We start from the raw sequence: 22,046 nt of genomic DNA, 5'->3' as shown, positions 1-22,046 counted from the left end.
TGCACCGACAGTGCTCATGCCCATGCCCAGCCGAGTCCATGTCCAGCGCCCCAAAACATGCAGACCAATATGTAATACCTACTATTCCACCGTGAGCGAGCGAGTGCTACTTCTGCTTCTGCTTCTGCTTCTGCTTCCTTCCCGTCTGCGTCAAGGGGACGGGTGCTACCTCCACCTAATGTACATACCATACTCTTCACATCTAGAGTACTACTGCTCCCTTACGCACATATGCATGAGAGGCGAATCCGAATTCGCTGTCCGCCCGCCTCTCTCTTTTATTATTCCTCCATCCTCCTCGTCCGTCCCACCGGGGTAAAGAGAAGAAAAAAACAAAGGAAAGAAAAACGAACAAAAAGAAAAAGAAACGAAAAAGAAACGCAGGCAGAGGGTCCCGCTAAGGTTGTTCAGCGAGAACGAGCAACCCGCCCCCCCCCCCCCCCCCTCCCCAGGCAATCCAAGCAATCCCATATCACGGCTTCCGCTTCTTCTCCTCCCCTACCACCGACTGACCACTCACACATGCGGAACTGAACGACGAGACCGGGAAAACCCACATGTCCTCACTCGGACGGCCAGAGACGACTACCACTTCCACTACCGCCACACCAGCAGCAGCGGACCGGAACAATCCTGGGCCACATCCACTCCCGCTACGGCCACTATCAGGCACGGCCACTACTACTACTGCGGACACTACCATCTCCTCCTCCTCCTGCTATTGTTGCTGCTGGTGCTGTTCCTCCTCCACCCCCTCCTCCTCCTTCCCCTACTCCTCTTGCTCCTCCCCCTCCTACTCTTACCCATACTACTCCACCGCACGAGCAGTGAATGCACGGGAGAGAAAGAGAAAGCGAAAGAGAGAGAGAGGCAGTCCACAGAGCTCCTCCTCCACAACACCCACCATCCCCATCACCAACACCACCACCTCCTCCTCCTCCTCCTCCTCCTACGACTAGTCCACGTCCTCCGCCGTCGTCGTCGCCGCCGCTTCACTCTCCACCACCGTCGCCAGACATCCCTCGACCACCCAGCATCGACTCGGCAATCATCGCCCACCATATCTCGACACCGTCCCTTCCTTCCTCCGGTAGCGATATCGTCGCCCGCCGCAACCACAAAAGTGCCATGAAGATCAATCTGAAATATCAGTTGTGTGTATGCAAGAACACTTCCCCCCCCGTCCCCCATCCCCCCATCCCCCGTCCCCCCGCCACAAAGAGAAAGAATCTACATGACAACTGGACAATCCCCGTCTCTGATCCGCGGAACGTCACGTCAATACTTTTCTCTTTTCTTTCGGTGATGATCACCATCCGCTGACTGACAATCGTTTTTACTCAAACAGGCCTTGGTCACTATAACGGCTCTTTTTGCGGTGGGCTTACTCGCCATCATAACGGTTCGTCTTGAATTCCCCTATGCGGTTACTGCGCGCCGTATATTTTTATCTTTATTTTTCATTTTTTTTTCCTCCGAGGCTCGGAGAACACCCCCGAGACATCTTATTCTTCGTGACGTCGTGATGAGTGGCTGTGCGTAGATACTTTTTTTTTGTAGCTGACGTCGGCATTGCCGTTGCGTTTTTTAGTGGTACTACAGCAACAACCTCGTGTCCGACCTCCGCTCGTCCCGCCTCGAAGTCATTGCCGCGTTGAAATCAAAAGAGCTATCGCAGACGCTGCTCGTATTCACCACCACCGCGCGCTCGCTCGCCGCCCGCGCCAATATCGTCAATGCCCTCGCCATCCCCGAGGCCCACGAGAACTTTACGCGCAATTGGACTGCTGCCGGGAAGTCGTTTAGTATACTCCTCTCGACGTATCCGGATGTGCTGTACGTTTCGGTTCAGAACAAGACGCTCGATCGTTGCTATCTGAACATCACCTCGATCGAGGGATATGATCTCTTGAATCTGGCGGATGTGTACAATCTCACACAGCAGGGTATCTACGATAGCGTGGACGATGTTGCCGCGTGGAATGCGATCGATGGCGCACCGCCCGAGTTCAGGAGCTTGATACCGGCGCAGGATAGGGAGGGCATCTCGCCCGAAGACATCAATGGGGACGGCGTGTTCCTGGGCCCGGTGACTTTCGAGAGGAGGGACGAGGGCCAGTCGGGCGCCGTGTACGTGGCTTCGCTCACCGTGCCCGTCTTCAACAATACCACGGCCGTGCCGAGCGAGAGGGATACCATGGGGTACATGACGGTGGTCTTCAACATACATTCGCTGCTGGAGGTGACGAACAATACCATGGGACTGGGGGAAACGGGACAGGTGCTGCTGCTAGGGCCCGAGAACCGGCTTAATCGCTGGAACAATGCGACGGGAGAGTTCGCCATCAACAGGGCCACCGACAATTATCAGTACATCCTACCACCTAAAAACAGGCCGGAGGTCGTTCTCCAGACGCAGCCGGTCAAACAGTATCCGCGGGCGTACGACGCGTGGCATGCGGCGAGTGGAATGGGCAACTACAGCAGTGTGAGCCTCGACTCGAAGGACGGCTTCGGACAGCAGTCGTCGATAGGGTGGGCATCACCGGTTTTCTTGTTTCGTCTTGCGTTGATGGTGCTGACGGCGGACCCGGGTTAGGTTTGCAACCGTTGCTTTCGACGCGACGAATTCGTCGTTCCTCCTCATCGTGCAGCAGGCGCATTCCGAGGCTTTCGAACCGATGTATAAGCTGAGAAGGATCGTGGTGGGGACCGTCTTTGGCACTGTGCTCATCATACTGGTGGGTTTGGGGATTCTTGGGAGAGAGATTGTGTGGAGAGTTCTGGCTAATGTGACGTAGATTACTACTTTCCCCATCGCGCACTTCGCCGTCCGACCCATCCGTCGACTACACGAAGCCACGAAGCTGTGTGGACGACCTCCCGAGTACCGCGAAGAACCCAAGAAGCGGCCGTGGTGGTCGCCGTTGAGGCTGCTGGGTAAGCTGGGTCACAGGGGATGGGACGCCGAGAGCATATCCGACGTTTCGAGTCGGAATTCCTCTGGCCGACGCGACAACTTCCGGATCCCGCAAAAGGTGCCGGTGGGACGTCATTTCGTCAAGGATGAGCTGACGGCGCTGGTCGATACGTTCAACGCGATGACGGAGGAGTTGTTGGGGCAGTACGAGAAGCTGGAAGAGAAGGTGCAGGAGCGGACGGAGCAGTTGCAGCAACAGACGATCCTGGCCGAGTCGGCGAACGAGGCCAAGACGATGTTCATCGCTAACGTGTCGCACGAGTTGCGGACGCCGCTCAACGGTATCCTCGGAATGTGCTCGTTGGTCCTGGAAGAGACGAATCTGCCGCAGAGCGCACGGGAAAACCTGGGTGTGGTCTTCAAGAGTGGAGAATTGCTGTTGCATCTCTTGACAGATCTGATCACTTTCTCGAAGAATCAGGTTTGGGGTGCGCAGGTCAAGATGGAGACGGGGCCGTTCCTTGTGCGCGAGTTCATCTCCCAGGTCATGGCCTTCTTTACCAGCCAGGCCAAGGAGAGGAAGATTGAACTTACCTGCGAGGTCATGCCATCCGATGGGATCGATTTCGTCTTGGTTGGCGATGTCAATCGGATTCTACAGGTCATCATTGTGAGTTTTTCTTCTTTTTTTCTCTCTCTCTCTCTCTCTCGCAGATGTGTGCGTATGAGCTGAGAAGAGTAGAGTGTGCTGACCGACTGATGAACAGAACCTCATTTCCAATGCGTTGAAGTTCACTGGCGAGAATGGCTCGGTGATGTTGCGTATTGTCATCGAAACGATGCCCGATGCCGGCTCGATGGATATCACTCCGTACACCGAGGTCACGGAGAAGGACTACATGGCTTCTCCGATTTTCTTTAAGGACACCCCCGGCAACTGGGCACAAACGACTCCGCCACTATCGCCGTCCGCCTCGGCATCTCCTTCCAGCCCCGTCAGCCAGACTCGGCCATCGCGGCCACCGCTGTTCACCAGGCACTCGACCGCATCCGGACCTAATAATGCCGGATCGGATGTGACGAAGGCGTTCCTGACACGATCGAAGAGGTTGTTGAATCCCGAGACTGCAGCCGATGCCCCTAGATCCCGCGCCGCTTCGCCTTCGACCAGTGCCGCAACGCACTGGGTCGAGTTCCGCGTCATCGATACGGGACCGGGAGTGCCGGAGCACATGCAACAGAAGATCTTTGAACCGTTCGTGCAGGCGGACGTGGGGTTGTCTCGGAAATACGGCGGTACGGGGCTGGGACTGAGTATCTGTCAACAGCTGAGCAAGCTCATGGGCGGCGATATCCACCTCAAGAGTTTCGAGGGCGCAGGGAGCACCTTCAGCCTGCGGATACCGATGCAATACTCGTCGGCCAGTCAATCCGCCGCCGGATCGAGCCAGCAATACGGGCGACCACTATCGGTCACTCGGAGTAGACGTAGTGCGCAGACCACCACTCGCAGTCTCAGCGCCTTCTCGGGTCCGGCATTCAGCGGCCGAAGCACACACGAAGCGCCGACGGCCCAGGATGGAAATATGCGCCTGGTCGGCCTGTCGCAACCGTTCTTTGTTCCCAGTAGAGCCGAGAGCATGAACGAGTTTGAGATGGCGGATCAGCAGGAAGGGATGACGAGTGCCAGCGATGATTCGGACGACGACGGTTCCGGAAAACAGGCTCAGCATCCTTCACCGCATCTACCGCATCCACCGATGATGACGCCGGTCGTGGAGGTCACCACGCCGGGGACCATGAAGGGTTCCACACGAATGGAGTTTCCGATGCGCAGCGATGGACCTTCGGATTCCGAGGAGAAGCCAGGGCCCGGGGTGTCGATCGTTTCGGAGGAGGACGAGGAGGAGGAGCGGCAGGAGACGGACGATGAGGACGAGGAGGAGGAAGAGGATAAGACTATCCGCTGCCTCGTGGTCGAGGACAACAAGATCAACCAAAAACTGGTCGTCAAAGTGCTGCAGCTGGAGAAGGTTCAAGAGATTACCGTTGCCGAAGACGGCGTCCAGGCGGTCGACAAGGTCAAGGAAGTCATGGCTAAGGGTTCCAAGTTCGACATCATCTTTATGGATATCCAGGTACGTACTTTCCTTTGTTCCCCTCTCCTTGGCGGAGCTTGTGCTAACGCAGGACAGATGCCGAACATGGACGGTCTCGAAGCGACGCGGCAGATACGCGCACTGGGATATGGCGCGCCAATCGTCTCGCTCACGGCGTTCGCCGAGGAGAGCAACATCAAAGAGTGCTACGAGTCGGGGATGGACTGCTTCCTGTCGAAGCCGATCAAAAGACCGCAGATCAAGCAGATGGTCAGCCGGTACTGTCCCGGTAAGCTCGAGGGTGGGGCTGGGGGTGCGGCAAAGTAGCGAGGTGTTGAGTGCGTGAGTCGGTGTATCTTGATTCTTTCTTTCTTTTGTTCGGGGTGGGATCTGCTTTTACGGTACGGAAATTTTTCTTATGTGTGCGCGCTCTGGTTGCTTGTTTGGTTGTTTGCTTGGTCGGTCGGTCCGAGGTCGGTCGGTCGGTCTGTAGATGTACGTATATACCCGGGGTTTTGCTTTGGCTTTGGTTGTTCATTTTCGTTTCTTTGTCACTATTTTTTCTTCTCCTTTTAGTGTGGGTTTCGATTCGATCTCGTTTTTTCTTTTTTCTTTCTGTTTGGGACTCTTTTTTTTCATCTTTTCGTTTGCTTCTATTTGGTTTTCTGGTTTGGGATACCTATATTGTTTTTTACTCATTCCATTGACTACTACTTTCTATGCATGCGGCGCGATGGGATGTGGGATCTTGTGGGATATGGGATGTGAGATGATGGACATTTATATATGAAGGGGTGTGATGGGGAAGGGGGATTGGGGAAGGCGGGTGGTGGATGGGGATGTAATTTTAGTTACGGGATTGCTGTTGTTGTGAATGTGAATGGCAGAGATCAACAGAATAGAGGCTGCGCGGGTGAATGGGTGAACTCAATGAGTGGCAGAGAACCAGCTGCGTGGGTGAATAGAGATGGTGGATGTGAGTGTGAACGACAGAGAAACAGGCTGCATGGGTGAATGGGCTGCGTGAGTGAATGGTGTATGAACGAGTGAGTTCCTGTGAATATGCAGTCCACTACATAGCCGTTCAGAGAACCGTTGGTGGGTGCTTGGAATAGGTATTCGGTGCGGTAGCGCCGTAGCGCCGTAGCAGGTCCAAGGTTAGTTTTTCTTTCTCCCTCTCTCTCTATCTCTCTCTATCTCTCTCTCTCTCTCTCTCTCTTGTACCTGTAGAGTACCTCCTAGACCTGAATATACCACTTTACTTCTCTCCATCTCGGTCGTCGGGTCCTTCCAGTAAATGGTGCAAATCCAGGCTGCGTGGGACTTGGGTGGATAGAGATGGGGGAGATGGTGGAGGTGAGGGAGACAAAAAACGATTGGTCCTTGGGGTTCCTATCCATGGTGTGTGAGAGAGGGAGAGGGAGAGAGAGAGCAATGCGGCCTTACTAGACAATGGCGACCACCAACATCGACTTTTCCTGCTAGCTGTTGTTCACGGTGACGCACTTCACTCCACTCCACGGTGTCATGTGTGGTCGAGTGGTGGGTGAACGGTGGGTGAACGGTAGAGAATCAGGCTGCGTGAGTGAATCGGGAGTAGCGGATGCGAGGGTGAATTGGTGAAGGGTAGAGAATTGAGGTTGCGTGGATGACCAGGGAGTAGCGGATGCGAGGGATGTGAGATAGGTCAAAAACGACTAGTTCTTGGAGATCCCATTCACGTTCGCAACACAGACGAGTGTAGTGATGAGTGGAGTGGGGAGTGAGCGACTGTGATCCTCCGCCAGAGTAGGCGCCGAGGTTCTACCCTACCAGAAGAGCAAGCGCAGAGGATCGCCTCCGAAGCTTTAACTATCGTATGTATATCAGAATAGAACAAGTAAATAACAGCCATCACCGCTTAACTACACTCACTCGGGGTCCGGGGAATATGTAGGTAGGTATTCGGGTCCCGATGACATGGCTGGAATGGAGTCTGGACGATATGTCCTGACTCTGGAGATTCGACGGGAGTACCTATGTAGGTGGAAATGGAGTACATACATCCTACTTACCTATGTATGTACCAAGCTTGCGGCTTGCCCCGCGTTGGCGCTTCTGTGTATGATACATACATCTTAATGTACATGTGTTGAGGATTTTAGTGCTGGCACTTGGGCTGACACTTGGAACTTAAGTTGAGCCTGAGTCTTGCACTGTTTGGAAGTTGGAACCGATGGAACCGATGGATGGATGAACTGGGGTTTGGAAGAGTATTGTTCCAAATTCCAATAAACAAACTGTTTATTATACCTAGGCCCTGTTTGGCTCGCACCGTATTTCTGAACGAACCGAAGACGGGGTCCCCTACCTTCTCCATACATATTGGCACCTAGACTTCTCAAATACTACTTCTAGCGAAGGTGAAACAGTTGGTAAGAGGGCGCGCACATAACCATCAGGAGAACCAGATCCTGACGGGCAGGCCCGACACCTAACGGGCTTCGTGCAATAAACCTTGCCGAGACGGCCTTTCCGCCCAGTCACGCAATACGGTATATGGTATGTTTCTTCGCAAAGCCCTACTATATCGCGCACTCAGCCTCGGTCTCGGTCACACCGCAAATTTCAGCATTTAGCCACATGAGCGAGAATCGAGTACGGTTTCATGACGAGACGAGGCTGGCTGGCGCCGCTGAGTGCTGTGTAACTGCAACTGTGCAACTGTGTGTGTAAGGTGCAAGGCTCGAGTACTTCCGAGATCGGCTTTGGTATTCGGCTGACGTAGGTGAGACAGTGACACTCTGATTGGCGGTTTTGGAGTACGGAGCTTGGAAGAATCCTGTCTGTCAGCCTGGCGGGCTCACGACGAACGACGAGCGACGGAATAATTCGGTGAGACAATGTTGGGACTCGGAAGTATTACCAAATACTTAACTACCAGTAATTGACGAAGTCGGGGAAAGTAGCGCTCGCCGGATCTACCAGTACCTACCAGTAGTTAATCCGGCTCACCGCAATGCTACCTATGTAAATCCGGCTTCGGAAGTACTGGTAGTACCATAGGTACTCTAGGTACGATTCACACCCTCCCCCAATCCCATGATCCCACCACCGTGCAACCCACAACCCACACGATGTAGCTATGTCATACCTCCTCACCCAGACCTCCCCCGCACCCGTCGGTTCCCATCCTCCAGACTCCGTGTCGAGTGTCCACCACGGCACGGTCCTCGGCCATAGTTAACCGTCTATGGCCCCACCACACACACCCCCGCATATACGCCCACACACACGCGCGCATGGATGCACCACTAGTGCGCTGGGGTACTCTACACTCGGTTAGCCTGCCGATGTGTAAGTGCTTAACATAACCTGACGGATCCTTCCAAATTTTGAATGCGCATCATAGTGGGGGAGGGGCGTATGTATGTAAGTGATTACCCCCCATGGATTTATGGGGTAAAAATTGTATGTACCTATCCCACATTTTCTATCACACACCTATTACCTGCACATGTGCATATGTACTTAATTCCGAAGCGAGAGACGTTGGGAACTTACAACTTGTATTGTCAGGTTGAGTTAAGCACTTACACATCCACTTGCACCTACGTACTCAGCAGCTACGGACCTAGTTACGGTGCTCTGGCCGGCCCAAGGTGGGATGTTGCCCTATGGCGAGGTATGATATGGTATGATATGGAAAGGTATGGTAAGGTACTCATGTAAGGTGAGGTAAGGTACATACCGGCATTATACCCATCCCCTCACCCACCCTTCTGGAACGAGTCCACAGCGGGAAGCACATAGCGGGGCTGCATAGTGGGGACGGGAGGGGCGAGGTGCAGTGGCACTTCCAGGCGTGCGCGATCCCCGGAGCCGGGTGGATATATGGATATACGGTGTTGATCAACATCCGCCGGCGTACATGTAACATATGTAGGAATGAGCGGCTGTGTATGTTTGTGCATACCTACAGAATAGGTATATAGCGCCATCCAGCCGCTGACCGTCCTCAACATCAGTCCTGTCCGTGTCCACCAACCTACATCCCTCCGGGCCCCACTCACTCACTCACTCACGCACGCACGCAAGATGCCAGTCTTCGTCGAATCCGCACACGACGCTCGCGACACGCGGATCAACCCCGCGCACCTCACTGCGCTGCCGCGGCTCGCTGCCCCGCCGCCGACTGAGGGAGACAATTACGAGGTAGTCGTCGTGGGCTCCGGGCCCGCGGGGATCCTCTCGTCGGTTCTCCTCGCCCGCTACGGGCTCGCCTCCGTCCTCACCGTCGACTCGAAGCCGGAGAGTGTCCATGCGGGCCAGGCCGATGGCTTGCAGCCGAGGACGCTGGAGGTCCTCCAGTCGCTTGATCTTGCACATGAAGTGTTGACGCAGGGGTGTCAGATGCATGAAGGTACTTCCACCCCCTTCCTTGATTCTCATCTTGTGTTGTGCTGACCGCTCAAGTTGCGTTTTGGAACCCGACGGATGGCGATGGCAAGGGGATTGAGAGGACGGCTTTCGTGCCGGATGTGGCGGTTGCGGCGAGGTATCCGCACGAAGTCACTATCCACCAGGGACGGATCGAGAGGATCCTCAATGAAGACCTCGAGAAGCACGGTAATGCTGTGCAGCGGGGATGGGAGGTTACCAAGTTTCAGCTCGAGGAAGGGGAGGGGGAGTTTCCGGTGGTGGTGACGATGCAGAAGACTGGTGGTGATGAGAAGAGGGTGGTCAGGTGTAAGCACCTCATTGGCGCGGACGGTGCGCACTCGACGGTCCGGAAGGGGATGGGTTTGAGTCTGGAGGGGGACACGACCGATCACGTCTGGTTTGCACATCTTACTGTCCCTCACTGTCCCCGCGCTCTCGCTGACAGGTACGTACAGGGGCGTAATCGACACAGTCTGCACGACGACGTTCCCCGACATCCGCAAGCGCTGTGCGATCCACAGCAGTGCCGGGAGCATAATGATAATCCCACGGGAGCGGATCAGCGGCGGGGCGGTGCTCACACGCATCTACTGTCAGATGGAGGACTCTCCGGCGGCTGACAAGGTGGCGTCGAAAGAGAGCAGGGGAAAGGTTACGCTGGAGAGGATAATGGAGCAGGCGAGGCGCGTGCTGGCGCCGTACACGATCGAGTTCGGTCATGTCGATTGGTGGGCGGCATATCAGATCGGGCAGAGAGTGGCGCCAAAGTTCCAGATGTCCGACAGCAAAGGTGTGCCGAGGGTGCACATTGCTGGCGACGCATGTCATACCCATAGTGTATGGCCTCTACTCCCTTCTCCTCCACTGTCGAGGTATACACACTGACACCACCCAGCCAAAAGCAGGCCAGGGAATGAACGTCTCCATGATGGACGCCTACAACCTCTCCTGGAAACTGGCGCACACCCTCCTCGGCCTGGCCCCCAGCTCGATCCTGCACACCTATGAATCCGAGCGCCACTCCATAGCCGAGCAACTAATCGCCTTCGACCGCTCCTTCTCGACACTCTTCTCCACCCCGCTCACCACAACCTCCCACACCACCTCCGGGCTCACACACGACGAGTTCCTGCGTGTCTTCCGCACTGGCGGCGGCTTCACCAGTGGCTGCGGGATCGAGTACTCTGGCTCCACCCTAGTCGACACCTCGGTGCGCGGGGTGGTAACCGATGGCCTGCGCGAGTCCGGGCTGCTCTGGCCCGGACGCCGAGTGATGAACGTGCGAACCAAGCGGTTCGCGGACGCGAACCCGCGCGACCTGCAAGACGACATGCCCAGCACCGGTGTATACCGGCTGCTAGTCCTCCTTCCCAGCGCGTTCCGCGCCACCCCCGGCGACTTTGCGGGACTGCTCACAGCGTACTCCGCCGACATCCCCGCACGCTTCCCGCAAGGTGCCGTAGAAACGGTAATCGTCTTCCCGGGCGAGCGCGGCAACCTCGAGTGGACGGATTTTCCGGCGTGCGTGAGAGCTCAGGGGGAGTGGACGGTACTCGGGGATCACTATGGCTGTGTTTATGGCACGTTTAGCGTTGATGTCGCGAAGGGCGCCGTCGCTGTCGTGAGGCCGGATGGCTACGTGGGTGTTGTCGCTGGGCTGCAGGAGGGCGGCGATGGCGTTGTCGACGGCTGGTTGCGCGGTGTGTTGGTCGGCGTGTAGACAGACTGGACAGGGTGCTGGACTGCGAGTTGGAATTGGGTTCGTGAGGACAAGAGCCTAGGCTATGGGAGTGTTTGAACTTTGAACTTTGAACTTTGAAGGGCGCTGGAGGCTGGAGCTGTGCCCGAAGGGAGCAGGCCGTGCGTGTATGTATTATTTGTCTACCTACCTATATTTTTTTTGAAGCGTCTGAGCCGTTTGCTCCGTATCTTCCGTCTTCTACGGGTTCATAGTGAGGAATTTGTGTTGCCATCCAAGATTCCAAGATTCCAAAATCGCTCGGGCGTTGGCTTGTCACTCGGTTTGCGGTTAGGGTTGAAAGTCGTAGAACAGTTGGTTGGTTGCAACTTGGCCTGCTGCTGCGGAGCACTGGGCGGTGGGGCCACTCAGACGGTGGGCAAGACGATAATAGGTAGCATGGCTCGGGGATAGCACGAAAAATATGGACCCGGTGGCTACGACAGAGATTGATAGGTATACCACTAGGGGTGAGGGGGCAGGAGAGAAAGGCCATAAACGTGGAACGAGGAAATAGAAATGACGGCCGCGATTCGATCGACTCCTCTCTATGGGGTGTAGAGAAAAAAGAGAAAGGCCCAGATGCTACGGCGGTTTACCTACTGAGGAGCGCGAAGCAAGAGGCAGCTTGGCACTAACTTTGTCAGGACAGGCCTGGTGGGACCCACGTGTTATGGATGTGGGACCCGATCAGTGTTCGACATAGTCCGGTCGGGATTGCAGTCCGGACTGGACGGACTGCCTAAAAGTAGTCCGTCCCGTCCATGGATTCCGAGGACTGGAGGGGAATGCAGTCGACTGGAGTCCGTCCTGACCCCAAAACATTTTGGACTAGTCTGTCTGAACACCGCTCCCGGACGGACTGCCAAGATAGAGTCCAGTCCGGCCCGAGGCCTAGGACGGACGGACTGGACTATGGTCGAACACTGGACCCGATGCAGACCTGATGCAGACCCAATGAGGTCGTTGAACGTTGAATTGTTTCTGTTGTCACCACGTCTGTTCTTCCTGTCGTTGTTCGGACCTCATCGGGTGATCACCTTGTAAATCATCATCATCGACCGAGAATTCTAGTCTAATTGATCACATTTTTGTTCCACACCCGTTTTTTGGGTCCTCACCACCAGAGTCCCTCCAGCACCACGCTAGTCACATATGGGACGATCTCACTCGCCACCCTTTGCTGCCACAACGCCACACCGCCACAACGACAATCTCCAAGCTCCACACACTGTCACACACTGTCACTGCAAGCGAAGAGGCGATGTTTTGACATGCCCAGCATAGGATGCGCCGACCCTCCCCCGGAAATCATAAAGTGTCTCCTGCACAATTCCAACCCCCTTCGCCCAGAACAATGCAAGGCTTGTGTGGTGGGGGCGGGAGCAAGATAATTAAAGAGAGAACCTGCTGAAGTTTGCTACTATTCGATGTACACGACACGGCAGTTTTGGTAGATTTTGGCTGGAGGAGGATCGGCGGGAGGAGGGTGAGATGCGAGAGATGCATGCGGTCAGGAACGGATGGAGGGATTGGTGCCACGCCGGCTCACTTGCAGCATACGTACTTGGCCAAGTGGTTGGTTGGTTGGTTGGTTGGTTGGTTGGTTGGTGCATCCGGACTGGCCAGAGTAGAGTACTGCATCCTCCCTACTACCTGGGTGCTCGTCCGTAGGACCGAATCACGTGTCTACATAGGTAGGGTGCCACATGGACAGTTGCCAGCCAGCCAACCAGCCATCCGGCCATCCCAGGAACGCTCGCGGGGGGGGGCAGGAACCTTGACGGGGTAAATCGAGCCCATGAGCCCATGAGCCTCTCCGCTATCCCGAGACCCGGTAGCCGTTAACTGGGACCTTTCTTGATATGCGTGAGCGGGTCATCTCATCTGGATTCTGTGCAAACCCGGTTCAAAACTTATTAACCATGCCATTCGTTATTACCGCCGAATCCGAGACAGGCTGCTCAAGCTTTCCTAGATGTATTTATATAGTCCTGGCTCATCGGGCATGGAAGGACTACAGCTGCAGCTCCCACCTCGGAGGTGCCCCGTTGTGCTGCATTATGTACATACTATAATTCTGTACATAAGCTGCAGCGGTAGGAAAGTGACTCCCGGGGAAGGGAAGGAATATGCCTTCAGAGGCTGAAGTGATGGAGTGGGCTGGTGGAGGTGTGTGTGGCATTGGAGGGATGAGCGGGGAAATCTAATGGGGAAGTCGATGTCGTCGTGGGAGCGGGATTTCCTAGAAGGCCACGATAAAGTGCCTGGGTACTCTACATCACACTTGTCCTGGGGAACGGACTAAAGATCAATCATCAATCTTATCATATTGATCGAGTAGGTACATGGTAGATGAGCTCTATATATAAGTACATATGTACATACGTCGTAGGTACATACTTGGTAGTAGGTACATCAATTATCAACAGTTCCAGAATGATCCAGTAGCCTAGGGCTGACAACGGCCATGATGGTGGAGCTTGCTGCTTGCGTACGAATCGGCCACTGCGAGTGGAGGTACCGAACCGGGTGGGGAAGAGGCGGTGCGGCGGAGCTCCATCCGCTTCACTGTCGTCCCTTACTCAAAACCTAACGTGCGAGTGGAGGATTATTGGCCGGTTGGCAGGCAGGCTGGCCAACCCACCAACCAGGGATCTCGGAAGCCCCGGAAGCATCAGATCTGCCGAGTGATGTCTCATGGCGGAATGTACACCCGGGTGCCTACCTACCTACCTACCTGCGTAGGTATGCGCATGTTATCACATCTGTATGTAGTATGTACATACAGATCGAAGGAAGGTCTAAATACATAACTTTCCAGCGCATACATTGGTACACATGCAGCAATATACGGCTTCCTGCGTTGCGTCGTGACTCGTTGGGGGAAATGCGACGGAGCCGTCGTCGACTCGTGCTTAACGTTTTGCACATTATCTTTCTAATGTGTACGTACTACATACATACATGATACCCAACGGTCCCGGGGCCGTGGATCAGGAGGTCGGGGGTGTGTACCTGTCTTGGTCCGAGCACAGAATGTCAGAATCCGTGCGTGCCTCCAAGGAGCGTGGAGCCGTATGCTATGTATCATGTATGATAGGTATGATATATACGTTCAGGCCAGCGGACAGCTATGTCTCTTGTCCCCTAGGTACTCTATGTAGGTATGGGGAGTGGTAGTGCTGCGAAGTGATGTATTTCGCCGCACAACACAGTGCCGTCCGGTGCGTTCTTTACTGTTGTCTGTAAATAGCCCTGTTCCCAGCGCCAGAGAATTTCAAGCATTCAACACCCCCCTCCACCCCCCTAAGCAGTTTCATCAACCAGGCAAAGCGGCCATGGTTACTGGTAAGCACATAGGCATGTATGTACCTGGTGGAATCTAGATCCCATATCAGGCTGATCATTGATGCTCTCTTGTATGTACCTACGTACGTACGTGGATCGTTCGCTGGTTCGGAATGCTCGGATACACCTGTGAGACTGTAAGAATAGTAGGTAGCATACTGTGGCATTCCGAACAGCCGACCCGGGCTCATTGTGAAGGTTCCTCCACACCCCTTGAATTCTGCTGGGGATGGAATCGGGATTCACTCCCGAAAACCTTCACCCAAGCACCTACTCTACCGTATGTACCTACGTATGGCACTCGCTCTGTGGGGTAAAAATTCAAGTCTCACCGGCAAACGGCCTATGTACCTATGTATGCATACCAATCAACTGGCGGCCTGAAGTTAGATGGAGGGAGTCCCGCAAGCGAGTCGTATACGGAGGGTTCTGGCAAATACCTGGGATGCGCATTACGGCTGTCTCGGCCTCTCTCACATGCGCAGGTGTCGTAACTTCGTTCGTTGGTGCATGCCGTCCGACCCGGCCGGTGAAAACAGGAAGGATTTCGCCGGCCAACTAACTACTCACGCAAACGCGGTGCCAGGCGATGTAATCACAGGTTTTTGTCGTTGTCGTTGTCGCTGTTGCTGTCGTTCTCCTCGTCGTTGCTATTGTTGTCGTTGCGACTTCAGGTGGAGCCGGCATTGACGCCGCTATTGCAAATCTGCGGGATTGATTAAAGTTGGCGGGAAAAATGTGGGTGGGAGGGATATCATGGGTGGATCGATATGATATTTCGGTCGGTCGGGGCGATGTGTACTAACTACCAGTAGTATGCGGGGGACGTGAGAATCGTGCATGTCGGCCTGTGGATTTGCCCGGTGCGTGAGCATCGTGCGTCGTGCATGGAGGGGGATTTAATGCCCCGGTCCATGGACTGTACTCTATGTGCGTTATGTCAGCCTGCCAGCCAGGAAACTGGCGGATGCTGCTTTGGGTATCGGGCCATAGTTAAATGGGGATCATGAACCGTGCGCATCGGAGGTCGAGCCGCCGACTCTTTGAGGACGGCCGGCGAGATCATTCCAGCGTCTAGATTTGCACTCGGGGCAATTGTGGTGGTGGTGGACGGAGCCGTGGAGGACGGGACGGATGCTGGGGACGCTCACGACATAAGCGCGTAATAAGCGACCAATTTAGCGGAGTGGATAGCCCAAGCCGGTGATAATTAGGCGAGCAGCGGATATGCGATTGGGGCGCGGATTACATCTGGTCACGTTCCATAACCTCACACCCTCCTCCCCCCCGTGCCCTGTACTGAACAATGTAGAGTACATAGAGTAGCCATGTCAGCACTCTAACTGGATTGACGGCTGCTCGATACCATTCTGCAGTGGGTGGTAACATTGGTATGTACTCTACCTAGCCGGCATGGGTTCGATACGGTGATATCCCCGGCCGTACCGCGCACGTTCTTTCGGTAGGGAATACTGTATGGTACATAGAACCGTATGCCGGTCTGTAGGGTACATTGTATATAGGCGTCAACTACGCAGCTGCTTGGTTCGAGTGGTGATGCCATTGGACCGGGACCATGGCTGTGGCCCCGCGGACAATCCGGTGGATATTGTCGCCCAAAACTAACCATCATCCTCCTTGATCGGACTCCACGGTCACCTGACGTCCGTGGTTTAGTTAGGGGGGAGCTGGTCGAGCTCGAGACGAATGCCTACAGAAAACCGGCCCAAAGCCGGAGAGTCCGGTGGTTGGTCGAGGGACACTGGCATTTGTAGCACCGTCCTAGCCTCTGGTGTAAAAAAGCTGCAGCATGCATGGGGTTCGGATGCCCCCACCTTATGTAGAGTACATAAGACCTCCACGCGCAGTAGACCATGAAGAAGAAGAAAAAGAAGAAGAAGAAAAGATTCGGCGGATCTCCGGGTCAATGAACTGCTAGCTAGATAGTCAATAGCTACTGTAATTAGAACAGGACCTCTTCGGCCCATCTGGAGCTTTACCTCCTGCAATCAGAACAGGATCCCTTAGGCTCATCCGGAGCTTCACCAACCGGTATTGGGTCCCCCGGTTTTGGTTCTTCCCGAGCATTCAAGACGTCCATGGTGGAACTTGTTGGTCTCCCGGTGGCCGTGTTTAGCCGTATGTACGTACGGTTCAGCCAGTGTCGACATCTCGACTGCGGGCATGAAATTCAGAGGCCCCGATGGCCCCGATGCAAACCACATTCGAAGCCCTGATCAACAGGCTATCGAAGGAATAGTAGTCCGCCAGCCTGCGCTCTCGCTGTGGGCAACAAAAAAAACAAAAAACAAAACGCCTTTCCTACTGGCCAACTAGCTTCCTGCCTACCTGGACAAGCCTACGCATCGTAACTACTGCACTCCGAATCTCGTATCGATGCGCAGGGTCAACTCTCAACGTGGCCATTCCTGACTCAGCCCCAGAAGAGTTCTAGAATGACAGCCGTCATATATGTCCTTGCCATAATACCACGACACTTGATCGGGATGTACATGCAGTTAATGCCATCAAACGAAGCAGTCGGGCTTCTGCAGTTGCTGGGAGTGCTCAGTGAGTGCTTATTTATCCAGGAATCGGTTATTCTCCTTCCATCACCATCACCAATACCAATCACCTGAATGCTGGCCATTGTAACGGAAACGGGTGCTTCATCCATCCCCCCCACCCCCAGATACATCCCGTCACTACCGTACCATGGTGCAGATTACCCCTGCCACTTCATTAGGCGTACGAAACGATACAACCCCTCTTTCGGCAGTCTTCAATAATTCCGCAGGTGGCGAAGCTCGCGAACGAAAGAATCACCGCGACCCATAGCTACACCAGCAATCGGATAAATACCTTGTTGGGCCCTGGTGCTCTCTCAATCGCTACCTGGACTCCATTCCCACCTCCACTCCCTCCCCCGACGTCATACACGCCCAGAGACACTCAACCGGAAACACCCAACATAACGATCACCAACTCCCACAATGTCGTCGTCGCCCGAGACCCAGGCAAAGAAGCGGAAGCGTCAACGCCCCATCATTTCGTGTACCGAATGCCACAGGCGGAAACAGAAAGTACAACGATTCCTCTCGTCTTGGAACGCTGGAAACACTGACGACGCGTAGTGCGATAGACAGCTGCCGTGTGGAAACTGCACCCTGCGATCGGCAAGCCATCTCTGTCAGTACGAGACTAAACCGGCCCGCCGAGGGTCGGACAGTTCGTCGCCGACTAGTGTGAGCCCTATCGATTCGACGGCGACAACGACATCGGCTATCCTGGCCAGCGCGGAAGTTACCGGTTCCTTCGGGTACGTGCGGAATCGTGGGTGCAGCGCTGTGGATGTGCTCGAGAAGGTTTGTTTTCTTTCTTTTTTCTCTTTCTTTTTTGTTGCGGGAGGATGCCGGACCGTAGCTGACCGAACAGTTGGATCTTGAGGACGGTCCGTGGAGACCGGAGCCCGTGCTGGACAATGCCGAACAGGCCGAGCTGCAGAATTACAACCGCATCATCACCACCATTCCCCCGCGGCCATACACCATGCTCCTCGTCAAGGTGTTCTTCGCCGAGTGCAACTGGATATACTGGTGTGTGCACCCAGGCTCGTTCTGTCAGCTGCTCGAGGAGTGGTACGAGCGCTGCACGTCCAAGACACCTCCGGTGCCGTCGCACGGCAAGTCGGGCGATGGCGAGCGGCGAAGGGCATTATCGCAGTTCCCGGTGTTGCTGTTGCAAATGTGTGCTGTGGCACTGCAGATGCTGCCGCGTGAACACTACAAGCAGATGTCGCAGCTGAATATCCTCGGGAAGGAGGATTTTCGATCGCTGTCGATCGCGTACAGCAACTCTGCGTGCGAATTGGCGACGCTTCTGGCACCGTATCAGGCTACGTTGTCGCGCGTCCAGCAGTGGTTTCTGCGCGCGTCGTGGCTCAAAAGCGAGGGACGCGCTATCGAGTCCTGGCACGCGCTGGGCCAGTCGATTCGCGAGGCGCAGGAGCTCGGTCTGCACAGCCAGCAGCCGCGGACCTATAATGGTGGTGTCGAGAATGTTGCCAGTCTGTGGCAGCGTGAGATCGAGAAGAGAGTATGGACGAACCTATACGTGTGGGATCGGTGAGTTTCTACTACATACAGCTCCATCGATGTGAGCAATCCTAACGAACAAACTCTGTCAGCTTCATGAGCATGATTCTAGGTCGACCAACCCTGATAAACGACCGACACTGCACCGTTACCCCACCGCTCGACTGCAATATCCCCAATGACATAACCCGCACGCCTCCCGTCCCCCGAAGCCCACTTGACCCCCCTTCGCAGTTCACCCAGCGCCTCCTCGACTACCAGCTGGCCCACATGATTAATGAGATCGACGACTTGCAGATGGAATCGGCCAAGAACATGTCGCACAGCTTCGAGGGGACCGACCGGCTCCAGTTCAGTATTGAGTCGATCATCGAGTGCTATCCTCCCGGCCTCGCCGTCTCGAACCGGGACACCAGCCACGACGGCGGACCGAACACTGTGTTTCTGCGCGCCCAGGCCGAACTGCTTCGATGCTCGACATACAGCCTGATCGTAGGCCTTCACCGCCCCTTCGTCTTCACGCGGCAGAAGAGCCGAATCGAGATCGTGCGTGCCGGAATATCCGTGCTCGAGTCGCAACAGCGGCTGCTGGAAGCCACGCGAGAGCACCACCACACCATCTACACGCTCAACTTCTTCACCTTCGATCCCGCGGTCCTGATCGCGGCGATCATCATCACGCAGCCGCTCTCGCTCTCGCAAGACCTTCTCGACATCGCCCTCGCCTCCATCCGCGAGGGGCAGAAGCGTATGGAGCGTCTCGGGCGCCGCGTCAAGCTCGCCGAAAAGGGCGCAACAATCCTCAGCTTGCTGATCAAGAAAGCCGAGTCGTCGAACGCGGCGTCCCAGCACCTCCGCATGCGAAATGCATTCTCCATGTCGCCCACCGACAGCGCGAACTCTTTCTCCTCCGCGAAATATACTCATCAGAGCTCGCACTCCCCTAGCTCGTCGCTGGCGAATAGCGATAGCGACGGGTGGCTGGAGTTGCCGGTGGAGGGCTTTTCGAATAATAGCACTGGTAATTGTAATGGATTCGCGCCCATCAACACCAGCATCCTGTCGACTCGAGAGTTGGAAGAGATTCTGGCCGCGCCGCTGCCGGACCCGATGGTGGTTACCCACGGACTGGACACGACGGTACAGTTCGGGACGGGAATGATGGACGGCTTGGAGGCGGATAACTTCTGGCAGAATCTTCTGTATGTACCGTTTCCGTAGACGATTGTTGGTTTTTTTGAGAGGGGGGCGGGAGGGGGGATGGTAGCGGCGTTATGTACTTAGGCTTGCGTTTTATTTTTCGTTACGTACATAAGTGCCTGGGAAATGCACCATCGAATGATTCGTACATATATAGGTGGTGTATATCGGGATGTGGCCCTCGGCGTTTAGGATCGCATCGGCGTTAGGCCGTCGGAGGAGTTTCGGAGGAGTTTCGGGATTCCCTTGGGCCATATGTATACCTACCTGTGCTCGGCACATCGCCACAGGAGTACATACGTGATACATCATACATGATACAGTCAGTGGATCTTTTATTACCGATAACTAGAGGAGTCCAGTGGGACTAGGTCCAGGTGTATCCGCCAGCGCATAGTGACCACGAGAACACAGCGCGTAACTATTAGAGGCCCGAAAGCAGCTTTGCGATCCAGAATCCCACCACACCACACGGACCACACCAAGTATTTACTTACAGATGCGGGTAGAAACCGCCACTCAGCGATAACTTAAACTAATGGCCATACCATTTCCGTTATCAACATTCAACTGACCATTACCGTAAACATGCTTACTCGCACACGGCCGGACAATCCCCCCGGTGCGACGTGCTGCGGAACTCAAACAGCACTCACTGCACATTGGGCATCGGGCACTGGGCAGGCAGGCCTCTTCATGCAGAGAGCCATCTTCAAGCAGCAGCATGCCCATACTCTGATACGCATCTCCAAGACTCCAAGACTCCAACTAGAGTGACAACAGCCATTCGAATTTCGAGTCACCCCAACCAACACGCCCCAACACGTTACAACACGTTCCAGCACGTTCCAACACGTTCCAATTCCAATCGATACGACAACAGCCATTCAGCTGCTCCCTCTAGCCCACCTTGCAACCTGCAACCTCGGATGGTTACGGGGTACTGCGTTCCATGGGCTATCACTCGTGCCACCAGAGAAGGCCCGCTATTCTGATTGGGGGGGCACTAAAAGGAAGGTGGCTGCTGGAAGCGGGGGAGGAAAATAGATGACATCGAGAGACATGCGAGCCGGTAATGCGGGGGTAGGGTGGGTGGGGTGGGGTGAAGGTGAGGGGTAACTACTCTAACGAGACATGACGCCTCTGAAACCCATCGGGAGTCGGGAGTCGGTGTCAGCCTGTCATCGAGAGGGGAAACCCCATACAGCTCGACGTTCCTGTTACCTGTAGCAAGCAACCCCCCCCCCCCCCCCCCCCCCCCCACCCCCCCCACGAGCGTAAAACGTTGGCTTTGACCGTGAGTGCGCGTACATAGGAACTTGGATGCGCCAGCTACCCAGCCGAGCCGTCACCCGGCCGCCGTACCCTGTCATACCCCTTGATTTGCATTTAGTGTAATCTATACTACAGTCAATACGTGATTCATCACTGCTTGTACCCTAAGGAGCCCGCCGACCCATCTTCCAGTCTTGATACATCTTTATATCGTCTTGCCTCCTGTATAGGGGAACGGAGTTCCTGGCCGTTCGTTTTGCTTTCTCCCTTCTATCGATGTTGAAGTTCATCATAGGTGGGGGTTCTCGCCTCCACAGCCGGCAGCGCAAGGAGCGGAGAGGGCTGACTCACGGGGAGGGCTGGGCAGAAAGCAACAAGGAACCGGTATCGAGCTCGCGGCCAGCTGTCAGTGACAGCCATTTGAAGACAGTTATTTAATCTGCCATGATCTACTAAGGGATGATTGGGGAAAAAAAACCAGCAGCGCAGGGGTGTCACGTGATAGTTATGACCGAGTGACTTCCTGTGCTCCACCCGTCTTGCCAAAAATAAAACAAAAACTGTCACCACCCCCGGCGGGTGGCTTGGAAATCACAAGAGCTGAATAGGAAGATTTTATACCTGGGTTGAACCCGTAATTTTCCCTCAGCTCCCCTCGCCGATTGCATGGCCCCGGTACCAGACCATTAGACCACACGGGGTTTTTTTTCGTGCTGGAAATGTGAATTCGATTATTATAAAGTGGTTGGTGCCACCCTTGGCGGACAAGCTCCACCACAACCCTGCCTGCGTTGAACGAGCCAACAGCATGTTCCCTCGGCCGTGATATCTACATACAGTGTATTTACGTACACACGGGACACCACGTGCACCGTCCACTGCTTCCACCGCGCATGGTGTCTCCAGATCCGGTAGAGCCCCGAGCCACTTTCTCGCGGTGATGAGGC

The 22,046-nt window shown here is 55.0% G+C and overlaps 4 protein-coding genes across 4 annotated transcripts; all 4 read left to right on the top strand.

The window, feature by feature from the left end:
- Positions 1-1,128: 1,128 nt before the first annotated feature.
- BZA05DRAFT_418923 (uncharacterized protein) lies at positions 1,129-5,346 on the top strand (the record flags this gene model as incomplete). The annotated part of the gene is made up of 6 exons (XM_051485549.1): positions 1,129-1,158; positions 1,592-2,535; positions 2,600-2,741; positions 2,802-3,590; positions 3,688-5,058; positions 5,116-5,346. The coding sequence occupies 6 exons, from the start codon at positions 1,129-1,131 to the stop codon at positions 5,344-5,346; spliced, it is 3,507 nt and encodes a 1,168-aa protein (XP_051339038.1).
- An 83-nt stretch (positions 5,347-5,429) lies between these two features.
- On the top strand, positions 5,430-5,847 carry BZA05DRAFT_50815 (uncharacterized protein). The gene has a single exon (XM_051488375.1). It carries the CDS (start codon positions 5,513-5,515, stop codon positions 5,807-5,809), a length of 297 nt encoding a protein of 98 aa, XP_051339037.1. The 5' UTR covers positions 5,430-5,512; the 3' UTR covers positions 5,810-5,847.
- A 2,941-nt stretch (positions 5,848-8,788) lies between these two features.
- Positions 8,789-11,190, top strand: BZA05DRAFT_50802 (FAD binding domain-containing protein). The gene is made up of 4 exons (XM_051488374.1): positions 8,789-9,421; positions 9,475-9,838; positions 9,897-10,278; positions 10,337-11,190. Exons 1-4 carry the CDS (start codon positions 9,097-9,099, stop codon positions 11,159-11,161), a joined length of 1,896 nt encoding a protein of 631 aa, XP_051339036.1. The 5' UTR covers positions 8,789-9,096; the 3' UTR covers positions 11,162-11,190.
- A 6,114-nt stretch (positions 11,191-17,304) lies between these two features.
- On the top strand, positions 17,305-19,881 carry BZA05DRAFT_50775 (fungal-specific transcription factor domain-containing protein). Its single transcript, XM_051488373.1, has 4 exons — positions 17,305-17,613; positions 17,665-17,895; positions 17,966-18,654; positions 18,717-19,881. The coding sequence occupies exons 1-4, from the start codon at positions 17,524-17,526 to the stop codon at positions 19,843-19,845; spliced, it is 2,139 nt and encodes a 712-aa protein (XP_051339035.1). The 5' UTR covers positions 17,305-17,523; the 3' UTR covers positions 19,846-19,881.
- Positions 19,882-22,046: the final 2,165 nt, after the last annotated feature.

The sequence above is a fragment of the Tricharina praecox genome (genome assembly GCF_024521635.1).
Source record: "Tricharina praecox strain CBS 144465 chromosome Unknown BZA05scaffold_13, whole genome shotgun sequence".
In the NCBI taxonomy this organism is placed as follows: Eukaryota; Fungi; Ascomycota; class Pezizomycetes; order Pezizales; family Pyronemataceae; genus Tricharina; species Tricharina praecox.
This window is presented reverse-complemented; position numbering and strand designations above follow the sequence as displayed.